Below are 16940 nucleotides of genomic sequence, written 5' to 3'. Positions count from 1 at the left end.
TGGGAGTTGTTGGCCTAACGCTTGCTACAAGGGTTGGTTAGAAAGCTTAAGGGACTTCAGCATTGCACAACCATTCTATGTTTCGCTTATGTGTTGAAATAAATTGTTAACAAGCAACAAAAGTTGTCTTGAAAATAAAATCATGCCTTAGGGACTTCATGTAAAAGGGAATTCATTGACTTGAAAACTTGTACCTTGGAATTGGAAAAGAAAGTAAAAGCCGCATGTTGAGAATCCAATTCACTTTCACTGAAGCTAGAGTTGATTTCCATTCAAGAGATGATAATTGAGTTATTTATATAGACTTTGATGTTGATGCATGTATGTGGAAATGTATGTAGCCAATTTTTGTATCAATGCTTCATATATGCAAGGTAGTTTTCCCAATGACCCCATCTCTAGTTTTTGTCTGTTTCAAGTTGTATTTGAGCTATGTATCTATCTCATTTTACCATGGAGAATATTTTTTGTAGTAGCATGCCCATGGTTGTCTTTTCTTTATGTTTTTCATTGTAGTTTTGCTAAGGGACTAGCAAAATGTAAGTTTGGGGGTGTGATGAGCGCCGAATAATGTATATTCAAGCGCCCTAAATTACATTAACAAAGTCCAGTTATTAATTATTTTATGTAGATTAACTCCAATTCTATGTTTTTATGCATTTTCAGGTTCATTGGCCAAAATGGAACAAGAATAAGGCCTTGTGGAGTCTTGAGCAACAAAAGGGTGCCAATGCTGAATTCTGGCAGCAGTAGAGCCTGGTCTTTGCTTGCCATTTTGACCTTCCAAACTCGAGATCTGGACTTCCTTCATAACATGAAAGATTTAGAGCTCTGAATCAGCTTTCCAAAGCTTCAAGTGGTTCATCATTCGGAGTTCGGAGCAGAGAGTTATGATCTTCACAACAGAGGTGCGCAGAACTGCCTGGCAGCACTGATGTACTGCCTTTCTCCCCATTTTCGACCAACCAGACTTGAGATTTGGGTCTTCATCAAAACATGAAGTTTTTAAAGCACTGAATCAGCTCTCTAAAGCTTCAAACAGATCGTCATTCGGAGTTCGGGGCACAAAGTTATAGCAGTTTTCCCAAAATAGGTCAGCACTGAGCAAGAGGAGCATGTTACACATTGCACTAAGTTAGAGTGCTCGAAGTCACCAAGCGTGCGCTCGAAAATCAGGCAGAATGCCCTTCGGAAATGGCTCATTTCAGCCCACTTGCACATTGGATTCCTCAATGCCATCTTCCCTCTTTATGAAGTGGTTGGAGGTGTCCCTTGGAGGAGAGAGGGTATGGTTGGAGCATAAAAGGCTACCCAAAGGCCACATATATCATTAAGCTTTATCTTGAGCAAGAGAAAAGGAGAGAGAAGAGAGCAAGGAGAGGGTGTTCTTGAGTGCTACAGTAGGAGCTCGAAAATGGAGATGAGGATGATGCTTCTTCCTTCTTCTAGCTCACCAATGGGTAACTAAACCTCATCTAGGGAGGTGATGAAACCCCTCCCTTGTAAGCATGTGTTAGTATAGTTTATTTTTGGGGATTACAATGTATTTTTGATAGTCTTTCCATGGTCAAGAGCCTCATTTTTGTTGTAATGAATGTTGAATGTTTTAAATGATTATTGTGAGTTATTCATCTTGTCTTGGATGGTTGCCTTTCTTAATCATATTGCTTGCACTTCCATGGTGACAATGGAAGTTAGATCATGGAATGGTTTTAATGGCATGGAGTTGGAGAACCTAGATAGTTCATGGCTTAGGGTTTCCCTTTGATGGGCTATACTTGATTCTTAGCTTTATGTGCATTCACCATTTAAATTAGGGCTTGATAATCCTTGGCTTAGTAAGCATGTTCTAAGCTACATTTTAGTTTAGGTAGTTGATCATGTGAACCTTTGATGGTTTATTCTTGCCTTTCTAATTAAATGAACTTCTTAAGGATATTATAGCAACCTAGTATTGTTATGTATCATGACTATCATATATGTTGTTTTCCCCTTAAATTAATCTTAACCTAGCATGTGTATAGGGATGGAGGTGGATTCATTTCTCTAGCCTTCTTTACTTGTACTTCACTCCCTTGAATTCTTGCAATTTATTGTTTTATGCACTTTTAATTTCCTAGCTTAAGTGACATCCAACAAAACCTCTATACACCCTTCATCATTCTAAGAATGATTCTAGACATTTAGGTTGTATTAGACTAGCGTAGTCCCTGTGGTTCGACTTACCCGACCAATAGCCCTATTTTACAATGATTCGTGCTATTGCGAAGGTTGATGTTAATTGACCAACCGATCACAATGCGAACCTCTATGGCCCGGACTGGGGCAGAGGGGAGTAGTTGCTCCAACCCCATTTGGCTGATGGCTTCCTCGTCCTTTGGGAGCCACATTCCTCGAGCCACCGCCAGTGCAGCTGAAGGATCTGTAACCACAGAATCCCCTGAGTGTAGGACTGACCTGTCAGCCCTGGTGAAGGAAGGAGTCCAAGGAGCTCCAGTCTCAGCAAGAACAAAGGCCCTGACTTCATCTTCAGGTTCAGCCTCCCCAGCTTTTTTCCCTCTGCTTTTAGAGGGGACTTTGCCCTTGCCAGAGGAAGAGGGGTTGAGGCGAGATTTCTTCAATGGTGGTTCCTCAACCTCCACCTCATCCTCAGTTGATCCAATGACGACCAAGGGTTGGGCATCTCCGGCTTTCTTTTTTAAAGCCTCAGCTCGCCGTATCTCCTCCTCGGTCATAGGGAAACTGTCAAAGGATGGTAAAGCCAGGTCCATGAGGTCTGCAGCAACGGCACTGGAAGCAATGTCCTTGAGGTTGGAGGAAGTTAGCAGGTCCTCGATAGGCGAGGGGTTACTCCAGACTCGTTCCTCAAGAAAAGAAAGTCTGTTCCTTGCTGCGGAGGCCGGGAATGTAGCTGAAAAAACACCAAGAAATTCATAAATACGGCGAAATATTAAGACTTGGCAAGGAAAGCAGCCAGAACACTTGGTATGAAGGGAGGTTGAATATTCTATACCTAATTTCCCGAATTTGCGCGGAATGGGAAGCGCAATTGATTGGGACACGAACCATTTCCCTTTAACTACAACCATCCTTTCTTTCCATTTCTTTTTGGATGAAGGAAGGTTCGTGCATATCCTTTGATGAAGGGGAGAGGTAAAAAAGAAGCGACCAGGCTCGGTCCCATGCTTAGATATATTGTAAGTAAGCAGAAGGTCGGCAATGGTCAAATCCAGAGCCTCTAATTTCCGGCGCACCAACAACGCCGAAAGGATGCGAAAGAAATTGGGATTTACTTGAAGGGGGGCAAGACCTAGCTTATTGAAAACTAAATGATAGAAGGGATGAAGAGGGAATCGGAGGGCGTTAAGGTGCCCTACAGAAAGAAGCAACTCATCCTCCTCAATTCCCTCGCCGGAGGTGAAATCGGCACCCTCGGGATATTCTGCAATGTCTACTCCTTCAGGAACATCAAATTCTTCCATTACCGAAGCAATAGAGAATTTGATGCGGCGAATAGAGATGATTGCTTTCTTCTCTTCATGGGTAAGAACGTAATCAGAGCCTGAGGTGGATGTTTCGGTTGGAAGAGGGGAAGTACCTGATGAATTCAACGAAGGGCGATCTGTAGAAACCCTAGGAGGGGGAGCCCTAATGCGAATGGGGGAAGATGAAGGTGTGGATTCAGAATCCCCAAGGTCTACACGTTCGGGAGTAGATGAAGAACTCATAATGAAAGATTGAAGAGAAAGATGCGAGACTAACCTGACAAAGCGAAGGAAGCGATGAAATGAAGGACGCAGAAGTGCAGCAAGGGCAAATGTAACTCTTGCAAAATCTTGTGCGACGGAAGTAATAACGAAAGGCCACGAACCGTTTCTGAAGCAAAGTGAAAACCGGTTTCAATTCCATCTTTAATAGGAGCCGTCACTCAATTAAAAATGGAATTTGGGGCAAAGTGTGGAGGGAAAAAAACTCCCTCCAATAAAAAACGCACACGTCACCACTACCCATATCTACAGGCCAAGGACATATAAGACCCATCATGCTCAAGCCCAAATTGAGGGTATTTACAGCCCAAGACCATTCCATCAAGGCCGACTCAAGAAGCTATCAGCCCAGCTTGTCGTCAGCCCAGATATGAGTATTTAACATCCGGCCTGTTACCCAAGCCCAGCCGGATCAAAATATATTCAGCCCAAGAATGCACAAATCCTACCATTTGAAGAATTTACCGCAGAAGGAAAATTCGGATAGGAAGTTCTGTACAAGGCAAGTTCTATGTATGGAAAATTCAACAATGGAAAGAACTCTATTAGAAAAGTATGGTTATATAGAAAGAATTGGAGGGCAAGCAACGCGAGTCCTACCATAATTTTGCAATCTTTTGTATATAAATAGAGGCTAAGACCTCCAATAAAGGATCAAGCAATTCCACACTTCTCTACACATTGTTCTTATTTATTTTTATTGTTTTTAAGTGAGTTATTTTATTTTTCTCAGTCATTATTGGTTGAGCGAAATTTTGCACCTACAGTGAACATATAAGTAAATCAAAGTAACTCTTTTGATAATTTTGGATTATAAGTGAAAGAAAGGTCATTCGACTCATGTCTTGATTCATTTTTCTATGGGCCCATGAAAATTTCATCAGTTGGTGATTTCTTTAGGTTAATGTTGTGTTTCTGAAAATATAAACAGTATTATGAGTAATAGTTATTGAATACTCGACCATTGAAAAATTAACGAGGTGTGTTGATTGGGCGGGGTAATTGATAACCCTGATAACCAAGATATCCAATGACTTCTTGTGTTTAAGAATACTAAATTGCCTTTTGAAATTTGAATTAAATTTACTTATATTTTAAATTTATGTATGATTCGGTATTCCTATACCTAACATAATTATAATTTAATTTATTGACTGTAATAATTTGAACGATGTAGGGTAACCGTTTAAGTGGATATATTAAAAGATGCTACTTGAAATTACTGTACTAAATAAAATTCATGTAGTTTCTTGAACTCTCATTTATTTTAGACTAATTTCATTTTAAAATGAAAATTTCTAGTAATTTTCTGATTATTTATTTGAATTGATAAACTTAAATTCCACGTAATCAAGCACATTCAGAACATGCTTCCATTCATATTTCCCTCTAGAAACATCATAAACTTAACAGTGGCACGTGATAAGAATCATACACCATTGCCTCACTGTCTGCGTTCTATCTGTTCATTTATTCACTTTCTCAGCTCTTCTAGCTATGTAATACTACTATTAATTTAAGAAGAAAAAAAATTATTAACTTGGATGATGTTTCTTTTTATCTTTTAAATTGAATGTTATGATTCCAAATCTTAGGTAAATTTAATTAAATATATGTGTCTTACTATCTTTCTTTCTTTTTAAAATTTTTTTTTTTTGAAAAAAAAAAATTTATTTTTATTACTTCATAGCAAGACTATTTTTATTTTCCCACTAAAATAGGAACTTGTTTAATATTTTTGTAACTAGTGCTTGGAAATTTTAACCTTGGCCACTTGAAATTATATTGTAGTCACTGCATAGTCTAAAAGGATCTGATCCCTCTAAAGAGACATGGTAAGTTGAAAATTAATTAACCTTGGATTGAGGGTGCTAGTTAATTCGATCTATGTGATAAGTGTTTAGATTATTATATTAAATACCTCAATACAAATGTTTGGTTAGGTAGGAAAGGAAAAAATTAGATGGGAGGAAGAGAAAAGGAAAAAATTGATCGGGAGGGAGATAAAAGGGATGGATGAGATATTATTTTATTATGAGAAAAGGAAATATAAAGTTTTAAATTATTTTTATTATTATGTGCAATAATATTTATAATATTGTAATTTATATAGGATGGTAAATAATTTAAAACTTGTGTAATTTAGGATGATATATAATTTAAAATTTTTGTAATATTTCACTTTTCTTCCATCCTCTCTTTCGCCAATGGATGAAAATTTATAAAGAATGAATGATGACACATCTCTCTTGTTATCCTTGAGGATTGCTAAATACAGTTGCACTTGCGATTGTGGATCTGCAGTCGCAGCTCCTATTGGATAGTTATTTGACTTACTTTCTTTTTACAGTTGTTTCAAGTTACGTGCTTACAACCAACATATTGTTTTTTCACCTTTTTAGTGACTCTTAATTAACCGATTTTTTCCATTCCACTATCTTTCTCTCATTACTTTATAGACTAGAACGCTTTGAGACTCTATTTTTATTTTTAAAGAAAAAAATATTAACAATGCAATACATGTTAAAAAAACCCTTTAAAATAATTAAAAAATAAATAAAAACAGGGAGAGAAAGATAGCGGAAAAAGCGGTTAATGAACAGTCACTAAAAAGGTGACTTGAAACAACTGTAAAAAGAGAGGAAGTAAAATCCATTTAAAACTATCTATTAGGAGCTGCGACTGCGGATCCACAATCGCAAGTGCAATTATGTTTAGCAGTCTTCATTATCTTTTATTTTCTTATATCATCTCTATCTAACAAAGGAAGTTTGATTCTTTTTTTCTATTTTCTTTTAATACCTCTTCTTTCCTTCTTACCGAACAAAACATAAAGGCTGTGATTTAGCGTTAATTTTCTTGAAACAACTGTAAAAAGAGAGAAAGTAAAATCCATTTAAAACTATCTATTAGGAGCTGCGACTGCGGACCCACAATCGCAAGTGCAACTGTGTTTAGCAATTTTCATTATCCTTTATTTTCTTATATCATCTCTATTTAACAAAGGAAGTTTGATTCTTCTTTTTTATTTTCTTTTAACACCTCTTCTTTCTTTCTTACCGAACAAAACATAAAAGCTGTGATTTAGCGTTAATTTTTCACATACACAAATAAGAGGTTGAAAGTTCAAATCTCCGTAGACAGTTGGGTGCCTGAGTGTGTTTCACGGAAAATAAAAGTAATAATAATAAAATAAAATAAAATGATAATGGAAATTGTTACTCCCAATTGTAGGGCCATAAACAATAAATGGATGCACTGGGATAGTGATTCAATTTCAAGGCCAACCCACCCAATCCATTTTAAGAGTTTGAGTCTGAGTAGGTTGGCAAAGCATAATATAGATATTTTCTTTGGGTGGGATTGTAACCTGGTTACTGATTTCGGGTGAGGACACCCAGTACCAGAGCCCAAACAGGTTCCTAACTCTGCACAAGCCAGTCTTCACTCTGAAGCATCTGATAACCGACGACATCTGATAACTCAATGAAATCAACACAATCAAAGAAGCAAATATATAATAAAGTCTACTCACATGTAGTAATTTATTAATGTTTTCATGCTTATTAATAAAAAACCCCAACTAAAATTTATATAACTTGAGTACCTCAAATATTAGTTTAGAAATTTTGTTTTTAGTAACAAAAATTTTTGACAGTGAGTTTGTAAACTTATTTTAAAATATGTACCAATCTCCTCCTTTGAAAATTTTGTGAATAGATAATATTCTAAAATACACAAGTAATATATATATATATACACATGTATGTATATATAATATTTATTTTGTTTGGAAGTTTCGGCATGTGTATAATATTCATCTAGATCCTTGAATCTTGGATGAGAAAAAGAGAAGAGAAAGGACAAATTGTTTTGAGTAGAATATTGTTGTAGACATCCCAGAAGAATAATCTTGAATTAGTAGAAAATATGTTAAACGGGAATCACGTGTATGCAGTTATGTGTTTACACTAGAAAATAAATACTAGTACTATAAAATAATTTTATTATTAATATCATGGTGGTTGGATGAAGACATTATGAAAATCCTCCAGCCAAAGTCCATTAAATTCATTAATCATGAAAATGAACATATAAATGAAAAAGACAGAAGACAAATAGAAGAAAGAGGCTTGACGCGTCATCATCTTCATTTAATCATAACGCTGACTGATGTAAATCATACTTGTATCTGCTTGCTCCAATCTCTAATATAATTTCCCAAAAAAGAAAATCTTATCCTCCAATTTATATTCCCTCATTTGACCAATATCTTCATCCAATTTCATTCAGTTTTTAGAAAATGCTATAAAGGTCTATTTTTTCATGATTATTTGAGTTCCTCCATGAAAACTGAAAAAGAATAAGACAAAATTTGTATCTGCTTGCTCCAATTCTCTAAATATAATTTCCAAAAAAAAAAAAAAAAAGAGAGAGGCAGTTTTCATACAATTATTAAAGATTATTTTTATAAAATAATTTTTTTTAAAAATATTGTCTACAAGTTTTCTTATTTTTCAATCTTCTCTTATTGAAAAAAAAAACAAGTTTTCATTGCTACACTTCCATAGAAGCTCAGAAATATTATGGTGGTTTTCAAAAGAAGCACTGTAACTGTCAAAACATTTTAAATGTTGAAATTAATCTAGAAAACCAGAAGTCTAACTAAATTATTTGATGCTTTTTTCTTTTGGAATCTAATATTTCTCACTCAGAATGTATAAAAAGGCAAGTACAAATTAAAGATTCCACAAATATATATTTCAACATTTTTCATTAATCATGTGTATCTCATTTCACATGACATAGTCAAACACTACCTACACGAGTGAGAGAGAGAGAGAGAGAGAGAGAGAGAGAGAGATTTAAACCTTTTTTTTTATTAACCATATGTATTTCGTATTTGGCAATATTTTCTCCTCGCAAGCACAAAGCAGTGCATGTACTATTATTTTGCACCTGCATCAAAACTTCTGATGCTTATAGTTTTAGTACATGTTACTAAAATTTAATAATCATTGTTATCCATGTATCAAATTAAGAAGCCAACACGAAGAACATTAAAATAACTAACAAAACAAAAAAAACCAAAATATATCTATGTAGTTACATGTAGATTTAAGTCCCACGTGAGTTCTATATATTTCTTTTGCTCAGCCTTGTATCTTTCTGGAGCTAGATTCTCTAAAGATTATTTACATGTAGATGTACCTTACCTAAAGATTTTGCTTGAAGATGTTTATGGAAACAATCAATCTATATATATATTGGGTTGTGGTGGGGGAATTAAAAATTAAAAATAAAAAAAAAATAAAAAAACTAGAGAAACTGAACTTAAGAAAAATTAATGAAGATACTTTACGTCATTGGTAAGGAATTTGCACAATTAATTTGAAATGCAAACTCAATAAGAGAAACACACACATTCAAACTGGCAGATCGTCTTCAAAAGAGAGATTTCTTTCGATCGATAAGTTGTAATTAAAAGTGATTTCGTAATTCATATGTTGGAGAAATCAAGGTACAAGCAGAATGTTTGAAAGAGAGAACAAATTAGCTAGATACATCCAATTAATGGGATTATATATACATAGAAACAAAATTAAGATAATGTGTGTACTAATTTGGTTAAATGAAACCATTTCTTAAAAGTTTTAAATTCAGATGTTTGCAATAAATTTTAAACCAGGCAATATATGAATCTCAATCATAAATTTTAAAATTAAGATAATGAGTGTACTAATTCCGTTAAATGAACTCAATTCCTATCAATTCTAAATTCGGATGTTTGCAAGGCAATACATGAATCCAAATCATGCAAGACTAGAATCTAATGATCTAAGTTGATCAGTATAGGGAATCCCAAAATAAGTTTAAGCAGAAATAATGGGAATTAAGAAGCTTAGGCTCATAATCAACACATAAATTGATATTTTTTTCATGATCAGAACATACGATATTGAACTTTTTTTCTTCTTCTAGTAAGGTTAGCAAGTATATTGAAAATGCCCCCGGCGGGCTAGCAGTGATGGTGGGGCTTGGGACTGCCACACAGGATGCCAGGGTTCGAGTCCTCTACCAAGCCTCTAGTTTCGTCGATTTACCCGGTATTGCAGCTGTGGGGTAGGCTGCCGTATCCCCAGTTTGGTGCTTCAGTGTGGGGTCTGAAAGGGTCATGTCTTGGAGAGTTCTGAGTTATCAAAAAAAAAAAAAAAAAAAAGAAGAAAAGAAGTATATTGAAAATGGAAACTGTACAAACAAGGGCAAGCCCCCAACTAGCCCGAGCGAAAGCATCTTCAACAACAGCATACAAGCTAAAGGTATATGGCAACCTAAAACATACATTCGATCAACTCGCTTCTATTGCTTCTTTTATTTCTGTTTTTTTATTTTCCGCACACTAAAACTCAAGCAACTAATTTGTGCATTATGCAGATACTGCAATATTCTACTCCTGAAGAACAACTAACACACACACATAGCGTGTGAGTTTCTTAAAAAGACGAAATATCTTCATATATTATCTACTTTTCTGGAAGTTCTGGCATCCATTGGTAGGCCAAATCAATTGCATCATGTTGACACAAAAAATATGGATGCAAAAGTTGATCTCCTTCAACAAATAGTGATGAAAGATCATTAATCTGGTTGTAGGATGTGTCAGCCAAAAAAGGTTCCGTCCAGAAATTTCCAATAGGTTCTGCAAATGATTGGGGCGGAGTGTTGGTTTCTTCTTTTGCCCAGCTCATGCCACTTAGAAATGCATAATCAGAGCTCAAGGAGGAGTACTCACTGCAAGATTGTTGTGGAGACAGTTGGGTGCTGACTGAAGTAGTTTGCTGCGACAATGGAGCATCAACGAAAACATTTTCAAGTGTCGATTCTCTAGATCTCCCTTTGTTGGTCTCACATTCTGAAGATTCAGTGGATTGATCTTTCAAGTACCCTTCGGATTGGGTTACACCGGATTGATCTTCCCCTTCAGACGACACTTGATTTTTCTTCGCGCGTTTCTTCAGGTTGGTGTGCCAATGGTTCTTTATTCCATTGTCAGTCCTTCCAGGTAGTTTTGCAGCAATGACTGACCATCTGCATATGGATGAGAGTAATTTATTAGTATTTTTTCCTCTAAATTTTTATCATAATTTTATTCATTTAAATCTTTTCGATCATCATCATATATATATATATATATATTAATCTTTGATGTATTGATTTCTGAAGCTTGATCTGAACTATATAGTTTATTGATTTCTGAAGCTTGATCTGAACTATATAGTTTACACTAGGACTATAGCAATACATTTGAAATAAAACAGAATATATATATATATATATATATATATATATATATACACACACACACATGAGGATAGCATATGATGATAATAACAAACTTATGATGCAAAAAAATCCTTAGTTCGATGGATCTACAACACCTTCCTGATCATAGATATATATATATAATACATAAGATAATTATAGGGACCACCCACGTGCTAGATGTGAGGAAGAGCAGTACAGATATAAATGAAGTTGTACAATGTAAGTTAAGTGTTTGCAAAGGTTAGTTGTTAACAGTAGTAGCTACGTACTTATTTCCAAGCTGGTCGTGTAATTTAATGATCATATCCTCTTCTTCTTTGCTGTAATCCCCTTGTTTCAGATTCGGTTGCAGGTAATTCATCCACCGCAATCTGCAACTCTTCCCACATCTCGATAGGCCTGAAATTATAGTCCGTTAGCACATATAATTACATTAATTAAGTTGCCTTAATTTGCCCTATGCATCTCTCGCTTTTCAAATACTTAATTATTGGATTTTCCCACGAAACAAATAACTTGAATTGTAAAGCTGCCATTGATGGTGGTGAGTGAAATGTTAATTGTGTCATTTTGAAAGTGGTTAAAGAAACCATACACAAATGAATTAGGAAAAACTTGAATTTAATTTATATAATGTGTTTCATTCATCAAATATCTACCATTGTTTCATCAACAGAAGAGAAATAAGAAGAAAAAAGAAGTGTTCGATCATATCTATATATACCAGCAAACTTGGGTAGGTGACGCCAGTTCCAGTGACCATATCTCTGAATGTAAGCTCTCAACTTGTTGTCTTCTTCAACACTCCATGCACCTTTCTTCATTCCATTTTTATCATAGCAGGGAGATCTCACCATCTTTGAGCTCTCTCTCTCTCTCTCTATCTCAGTACTTTCTCTCTCTAAAGCACAAGATATCAATTAGCTTTAAGGCAATACCTTTTACAAAGTTCACTCCTCTTTTATATTTATACTACTGACCTTTCAAAGCAAAAACGTGTTTCAAAGACAGATCTGTGCCACCTATTACATAAAAAAGTGGGGTCCCTATTTAGAAGATGCCATGAACATGTCCCTAGGGATTAAATTAATTTGGTTCAAGTACATGCGCTAAAGATTGATTACTAATATATTACAGATAAACATATATAAAAATGTTCATATATTTTATTTCTTAATACACGTTTCTTCGTAATTCCACACGGTTCTACATTTTTTTAACTCTCAAATAATTGCTACGCCAATAAAAAAATAAAGCTATTAGTTCTCTACTGATCAATAACTTCTTGTGTTTTTCTTTTTCTTTTTTAATTAGGTAATGTCAATTAGTAGAGCGTAAGTCTTTGCAGATAAAATGATTGTTATATCGTGATTTGGAGATTACAAATTCAAGAGGAGAAAATATTTTTCGCATGCAAAGGTAAAGCTTTATACATACATTTAACTCTGTTGAAATTCTGTAACGATATAATTCTCGTGCGTGTGTTAAATAAGGATAGTGTAATTGTGCTATTCGAAAGCTAAATAAAAAACTCAGTTTTCCTGCTAATAATACGAGATGAGATCAAAAGATTGTTTGTGTACTGTGTCATTTTTAGTTAGACAAGCTTATCAACCCACATACAGACTGACAAATACTTATTATGAGATTCGAATCTTCAAGGCCTCTTAACGAGGATAGCGCAATGAAACGTGGGCCAATGGGCGATGGATGTCTATATGTTGATATGGTGCCAATTTTTTTTTTTTTTGTGGTTCCTAATAGTAGGATTATATGCATATCTTTTGTTGCTATCGTAGCATTTATAAGTCATGGGTACGTGTTTGAATTTTGTGGGTTCTGATATCATACTGTGGCTCTCTTATTCATGCAGAGACAAACATAGATGGACTCATGAGCACTGAATATATACAATTTATAGTATAAAAAAATATATATATATTTAATAATCCAATATTTCCTTTTCTTAGAAGTGTTTCATGGGTGGTACCACATGCAGAGGACAAAGACCCGGATTATTCTGAGATTAGCAATTATTGAAAATTTGGAAATTCGTTAAAACAATTGTGACATAATTAGTTGGAAAGAAAATGTGGAGTATATATATATTTTAAATTTTTTAATTAATTCGGAATGTTCGGAATAACACTGTAAACAAACAATAAGAATAAACAAGAAAAGTGTCTATTGAAGAATTGAATTGCTTGCCCCTTTATTGAAGGTCTAGACCTCTATTTATACACAAAAGTTGGTAGAATTATGGTAGAATTCGCGTTGCTTGTTGTAGACACTAAAATTTAGTGGGCTTTGGTTTTAACGAATGGACCCATTAAATATAGGCCTAATGTTTAAATAAATTATTTAATTTACCAGACTTAGTCCACTTAAATTATTTAATTAGCCCAGCCCAGATAATTAAATGAAACGATAATTATTTCTAATAAAATATATTTTGAATAATTATCTTTAAGGATAATTATCACAATATAACCGGCCCGGCCCAGTTATAATTTTATCCTTATCAGGAGATGACACGTGTCATCATCCTATTAATCCAAGAAGCCTATAAATAGAGGCCTGGGGAAGAAAAAGGGGGAAGATTCAGAATTCAGAAGTCTACAAATTCAGACACAAATTCAGAATTCAGAAGTTCAGAGACACAGAAATCCAGAGACTCAGAATTCAGACACAAATTCAAAATCAAAACCCAAAAGCGAAGAACATCAAGCATATCCAACAACGTGCCGTTCTTCATCAAATTCCACAGTGATTCAAGAACAAGCTCGTGCAGCCCTTGGATCCAACCAACCAAAAACAAGGAGATCGAATCAGAGGACCATTCTTTTTTTTGTAAAAGATATTACAAAGGACTGTACTCCACATTCATAAATTAATAAAATTCTATTTTGCTCCATATTTTGTTTCTATTGCAGACTTACAAAATTTGTGTGTACAAATTTGTGGCACGCCCAGTGGGACCACCTTTGCCTCTCATCTCTTTCTCCTACCATCAAGTTTCTTCTCTATCAGATTCTATGGCTCCCCCTAAGATTCAAACAGACAAGAAAGCCCAAAAGAACATCGCTATTGCAAAGGTCGACGCTAAAGCCACCATGAAAAGTGGCACGAAGACCAAATTAAGCGATGGAAGTACCTTGACGGGCCCTGTGACACGTAGCAAGTCCCAGGTGATGGCGTCATTCAAACTTCAGCAAGATGTGGTGAAAACTAATCCTGCAACACCGGCGAACGTGAAAACTCAACATGTCGAAAACCTTGACATTGTTCCAGAGGAGGCTCCACCACCAGATTCACTTCGTTCTATCTATGATGCTCACTCTAGTGTTGGTTCACCCCCAGAGTCACCACGTCAGACTTCGAAGCAATCAATCACTTCAAGGAACGTGGATTCTCAAGGCCTATCATACTCAGATGTGGTTGCTGCTATGATGACTGGAGCTGCTACGGTGGAGGAACAACTAGCAACTATGACTCATTCCATTGAGAACCTCACAAAGACTATTGAAGAAAAGGACTTGCAAATTGCTACACTAATGAATAAATTGGAAGTTCAGACCTTCGGTGAAACACCAATGCCATCCGGGAATCGTGCAACTTTCACACCACCACCGTCTGGGAAACCTACATCTTCTACAACAATACTAACGGAGAATCCTAATTCTACAGCACAAGGTACTCACAGGGAGAATCCCAAACAGACGCCGGTGATAGAACAAGCGACCAGTCAAAACCAGACGCCGAGGATAGAACAGGCGACTGGTCAACCCAATCATACCTCTTCTTCAGTCTCTTCATTATCTGTCGAACAATTGCAAGATATGATAACGAATACAATCCGAGCTCAATATGGTGGTGTCTCACAGAGCACTCTCATGTACTCAAAGCCCTATACAAGGAGAATCGACAGTATGAGAATGCATGTAGGATACCAACCTCCGAAGATTCAGCAATTTGACGGAAAAGGTAACCCCAAGCAACACATTGCCCATTTTGTCGAGACTTGTAACAATGCCGGAACAGAGGGGGACTTACTAGTCAAACAGTTTGTCCGGTCCCTTAAAGGAAACGCGTTCGAGTGGTACACTGACCTAAAGTCAGAATCAATTGATAGTTGGGACCAGATGGAACGAGAATTCTTGAACTGGTTCTATAGCACTCGTCGTACTGTTAGTATGATAGAGTTGACTAACACGAAGCAATGGAAGGATGAGCCTGTAATCGACTACATTAATCGATGGAGAGCCCTCAGTCTTGACTGCAAGGACCGTTTGTCAGAAGTATCTGCTGTGGAGATGTGTATGCAGGGAATGCATTGGGGCCTGCTCTACATTCTGTAAGGCATAAAACCTCACACATTTGAGGAATTGGCTACGCGTGCCCATGACATGGAGATCAGTATGAAATCCCATGACGGCAAAAGTCCCATGACTATAGAACCACGCAAAGATAAGAAGGACTGGAAGAAGGGCGACAAGACATCAAAAAATGCGGCTAAAGATTCAATGGCTATCTCAACCACCCCAATCAAGATATCTGTTAAAGATAACAAGAAGGATGATAAAAAGCCTTGCCAGTTTCAAGAGAGGGAGAGACAGCGTCCTACGCTAAAGGAGTTAGAGAAGAAAGAATACCCCTTCCCCGATTCCGATGTTCCTGGCATTTTGGAATGTTTACTTGAAAGTAAAGTTATAGAACTCCCTGAATGCAAACGTCTTCCAGAGATGGGACGTATCAACGATCCAAAATACTGCAAATATCATCGCATTATCAATCATCCAATTGAGAAGTGTTTTATCTTCAAGGAGGTGGTGATGAATCGGGCAAAATAAGGAAAAATCTTGTTGGATACAAACGAAGTTGTAACTTCAAATCATACTACTGCTACTTTGACAACCTCTGTCGTAGGGAGTGCTCGTTCTCAACCTTTAACTTCGAAGGTATCTTGCACAACTATCCAGTTTAGTTCATTGGAACCATTCCCAATATATATTGGCCAAGGGAGTGTACGTGACATTTCAACATTTGGAAGGGTTTTTCCTCAGGATGATGAAGAAGGATGGACTCTGGTGACAAGAAAGAAACCACGGAAGCAACAAGCTGATATTTTTCAGACTAATTATTCTGACAGAGGGCAAAGGAAGAAGAAACCCCAATATCACCATAAACAGTCTGGCCATAACAGAAAATGGGTCAAGAAGACACAGTCAACTAAACACACCTCTATAAGCAAAAAGAGTCAGAAGCCTATTACTTTGCAAGAGTTCTTTCCAAAAGGATACCTAAATGACGAAGTTGTAACAACTTACATGGTTTCAACTTAGAAAACAAGTCTTAATGATGAGAAGAACGAGGTTCAAGATGAAGTCCAGACTGTAGAGAACCATAATACAGCCATCATTGAAAAATCTAATGATGATGAAGTGGTCAGAGGTACGTTTGAGTCATGTTGTGCACCAATTGTTTTCACGGACGAGGATCTTCAGTTGGGTTCGAAGCCGCACAATTGTCCTCTCTTCGTCTCCGGTTACATAAAAGAACGAAGAGTTACTCGTATTCTTGTTGATGGTGGCTCGGCGGTGAATCTAATGCCAAAATTTATGATGAAAAATCTTGGCATCACAATTGACGAGTTATCGCGTAGCCGTCTTATTATTCAAGGTTTTAACCAAGGAGGACAGAGAGCTATCGGCATGATACGGGCAAAGCTAACTATTGGCGAGCTCCAAGCAGAAACCTTATTCCATGTGATTGATGCAAAGACGTCCTACAATTTGTTATTGGGAAGGCCTTGGATACATAGTAATGGCATCATTCCATCGACTCTTC

General features: G+C 36.3%; 1 protein-coding gene across 1 annotated transcript; it reads right to left on the bottom strand.

The window, feature by feature from the left end:
- Positions 1-9962: 9962 nt before the first annotated feature.
- Positions 9963-12018, bottom strand: LOC132308041 (transcription factor MYB10-like). Its single transcript, XM_059805996.1, has 3 exons — positions 11818-12018; positions 11363-11492; positions 9963-10856 (listed from the first exon to the last, which is right to left on the bottom strand). Exons 1-3 carry the CDS (start codon positions 11948-11950, stop codon positions 10292-10294), a joined length of 828 nt encoding a protein of 275 aa, XP_059661979.1. The 5' UTR covers positions 11951-12018; the 3' UTR covers positions 9963-10291.
- Between the last annotated feature and the right edge of the window lie 4922 nt (positions 12019-16940).

This window comes from Cornus florida, unplaced genomic scaffold (genome assembly GCF_030987335.1).
Source record: "Cornus florida cultivar Cherokee Brave unplaced genomic scaffold, ASM3098733v1 CherokeeBrave_3.0.0_Hap2_Chr05, whole genome shotgun sequence".
Classification (NCBI taxonomy): Eukaryota; Viridiplantae; Streptophyta; class Magnoliopsida; order Cornales; family Cornaceae; genus Cornus; species Cornus florida.
Note: the sequence above shows the minus strand (reverse complement) of the source record. Positions and strands in the feature narration are given on the sequence as shown.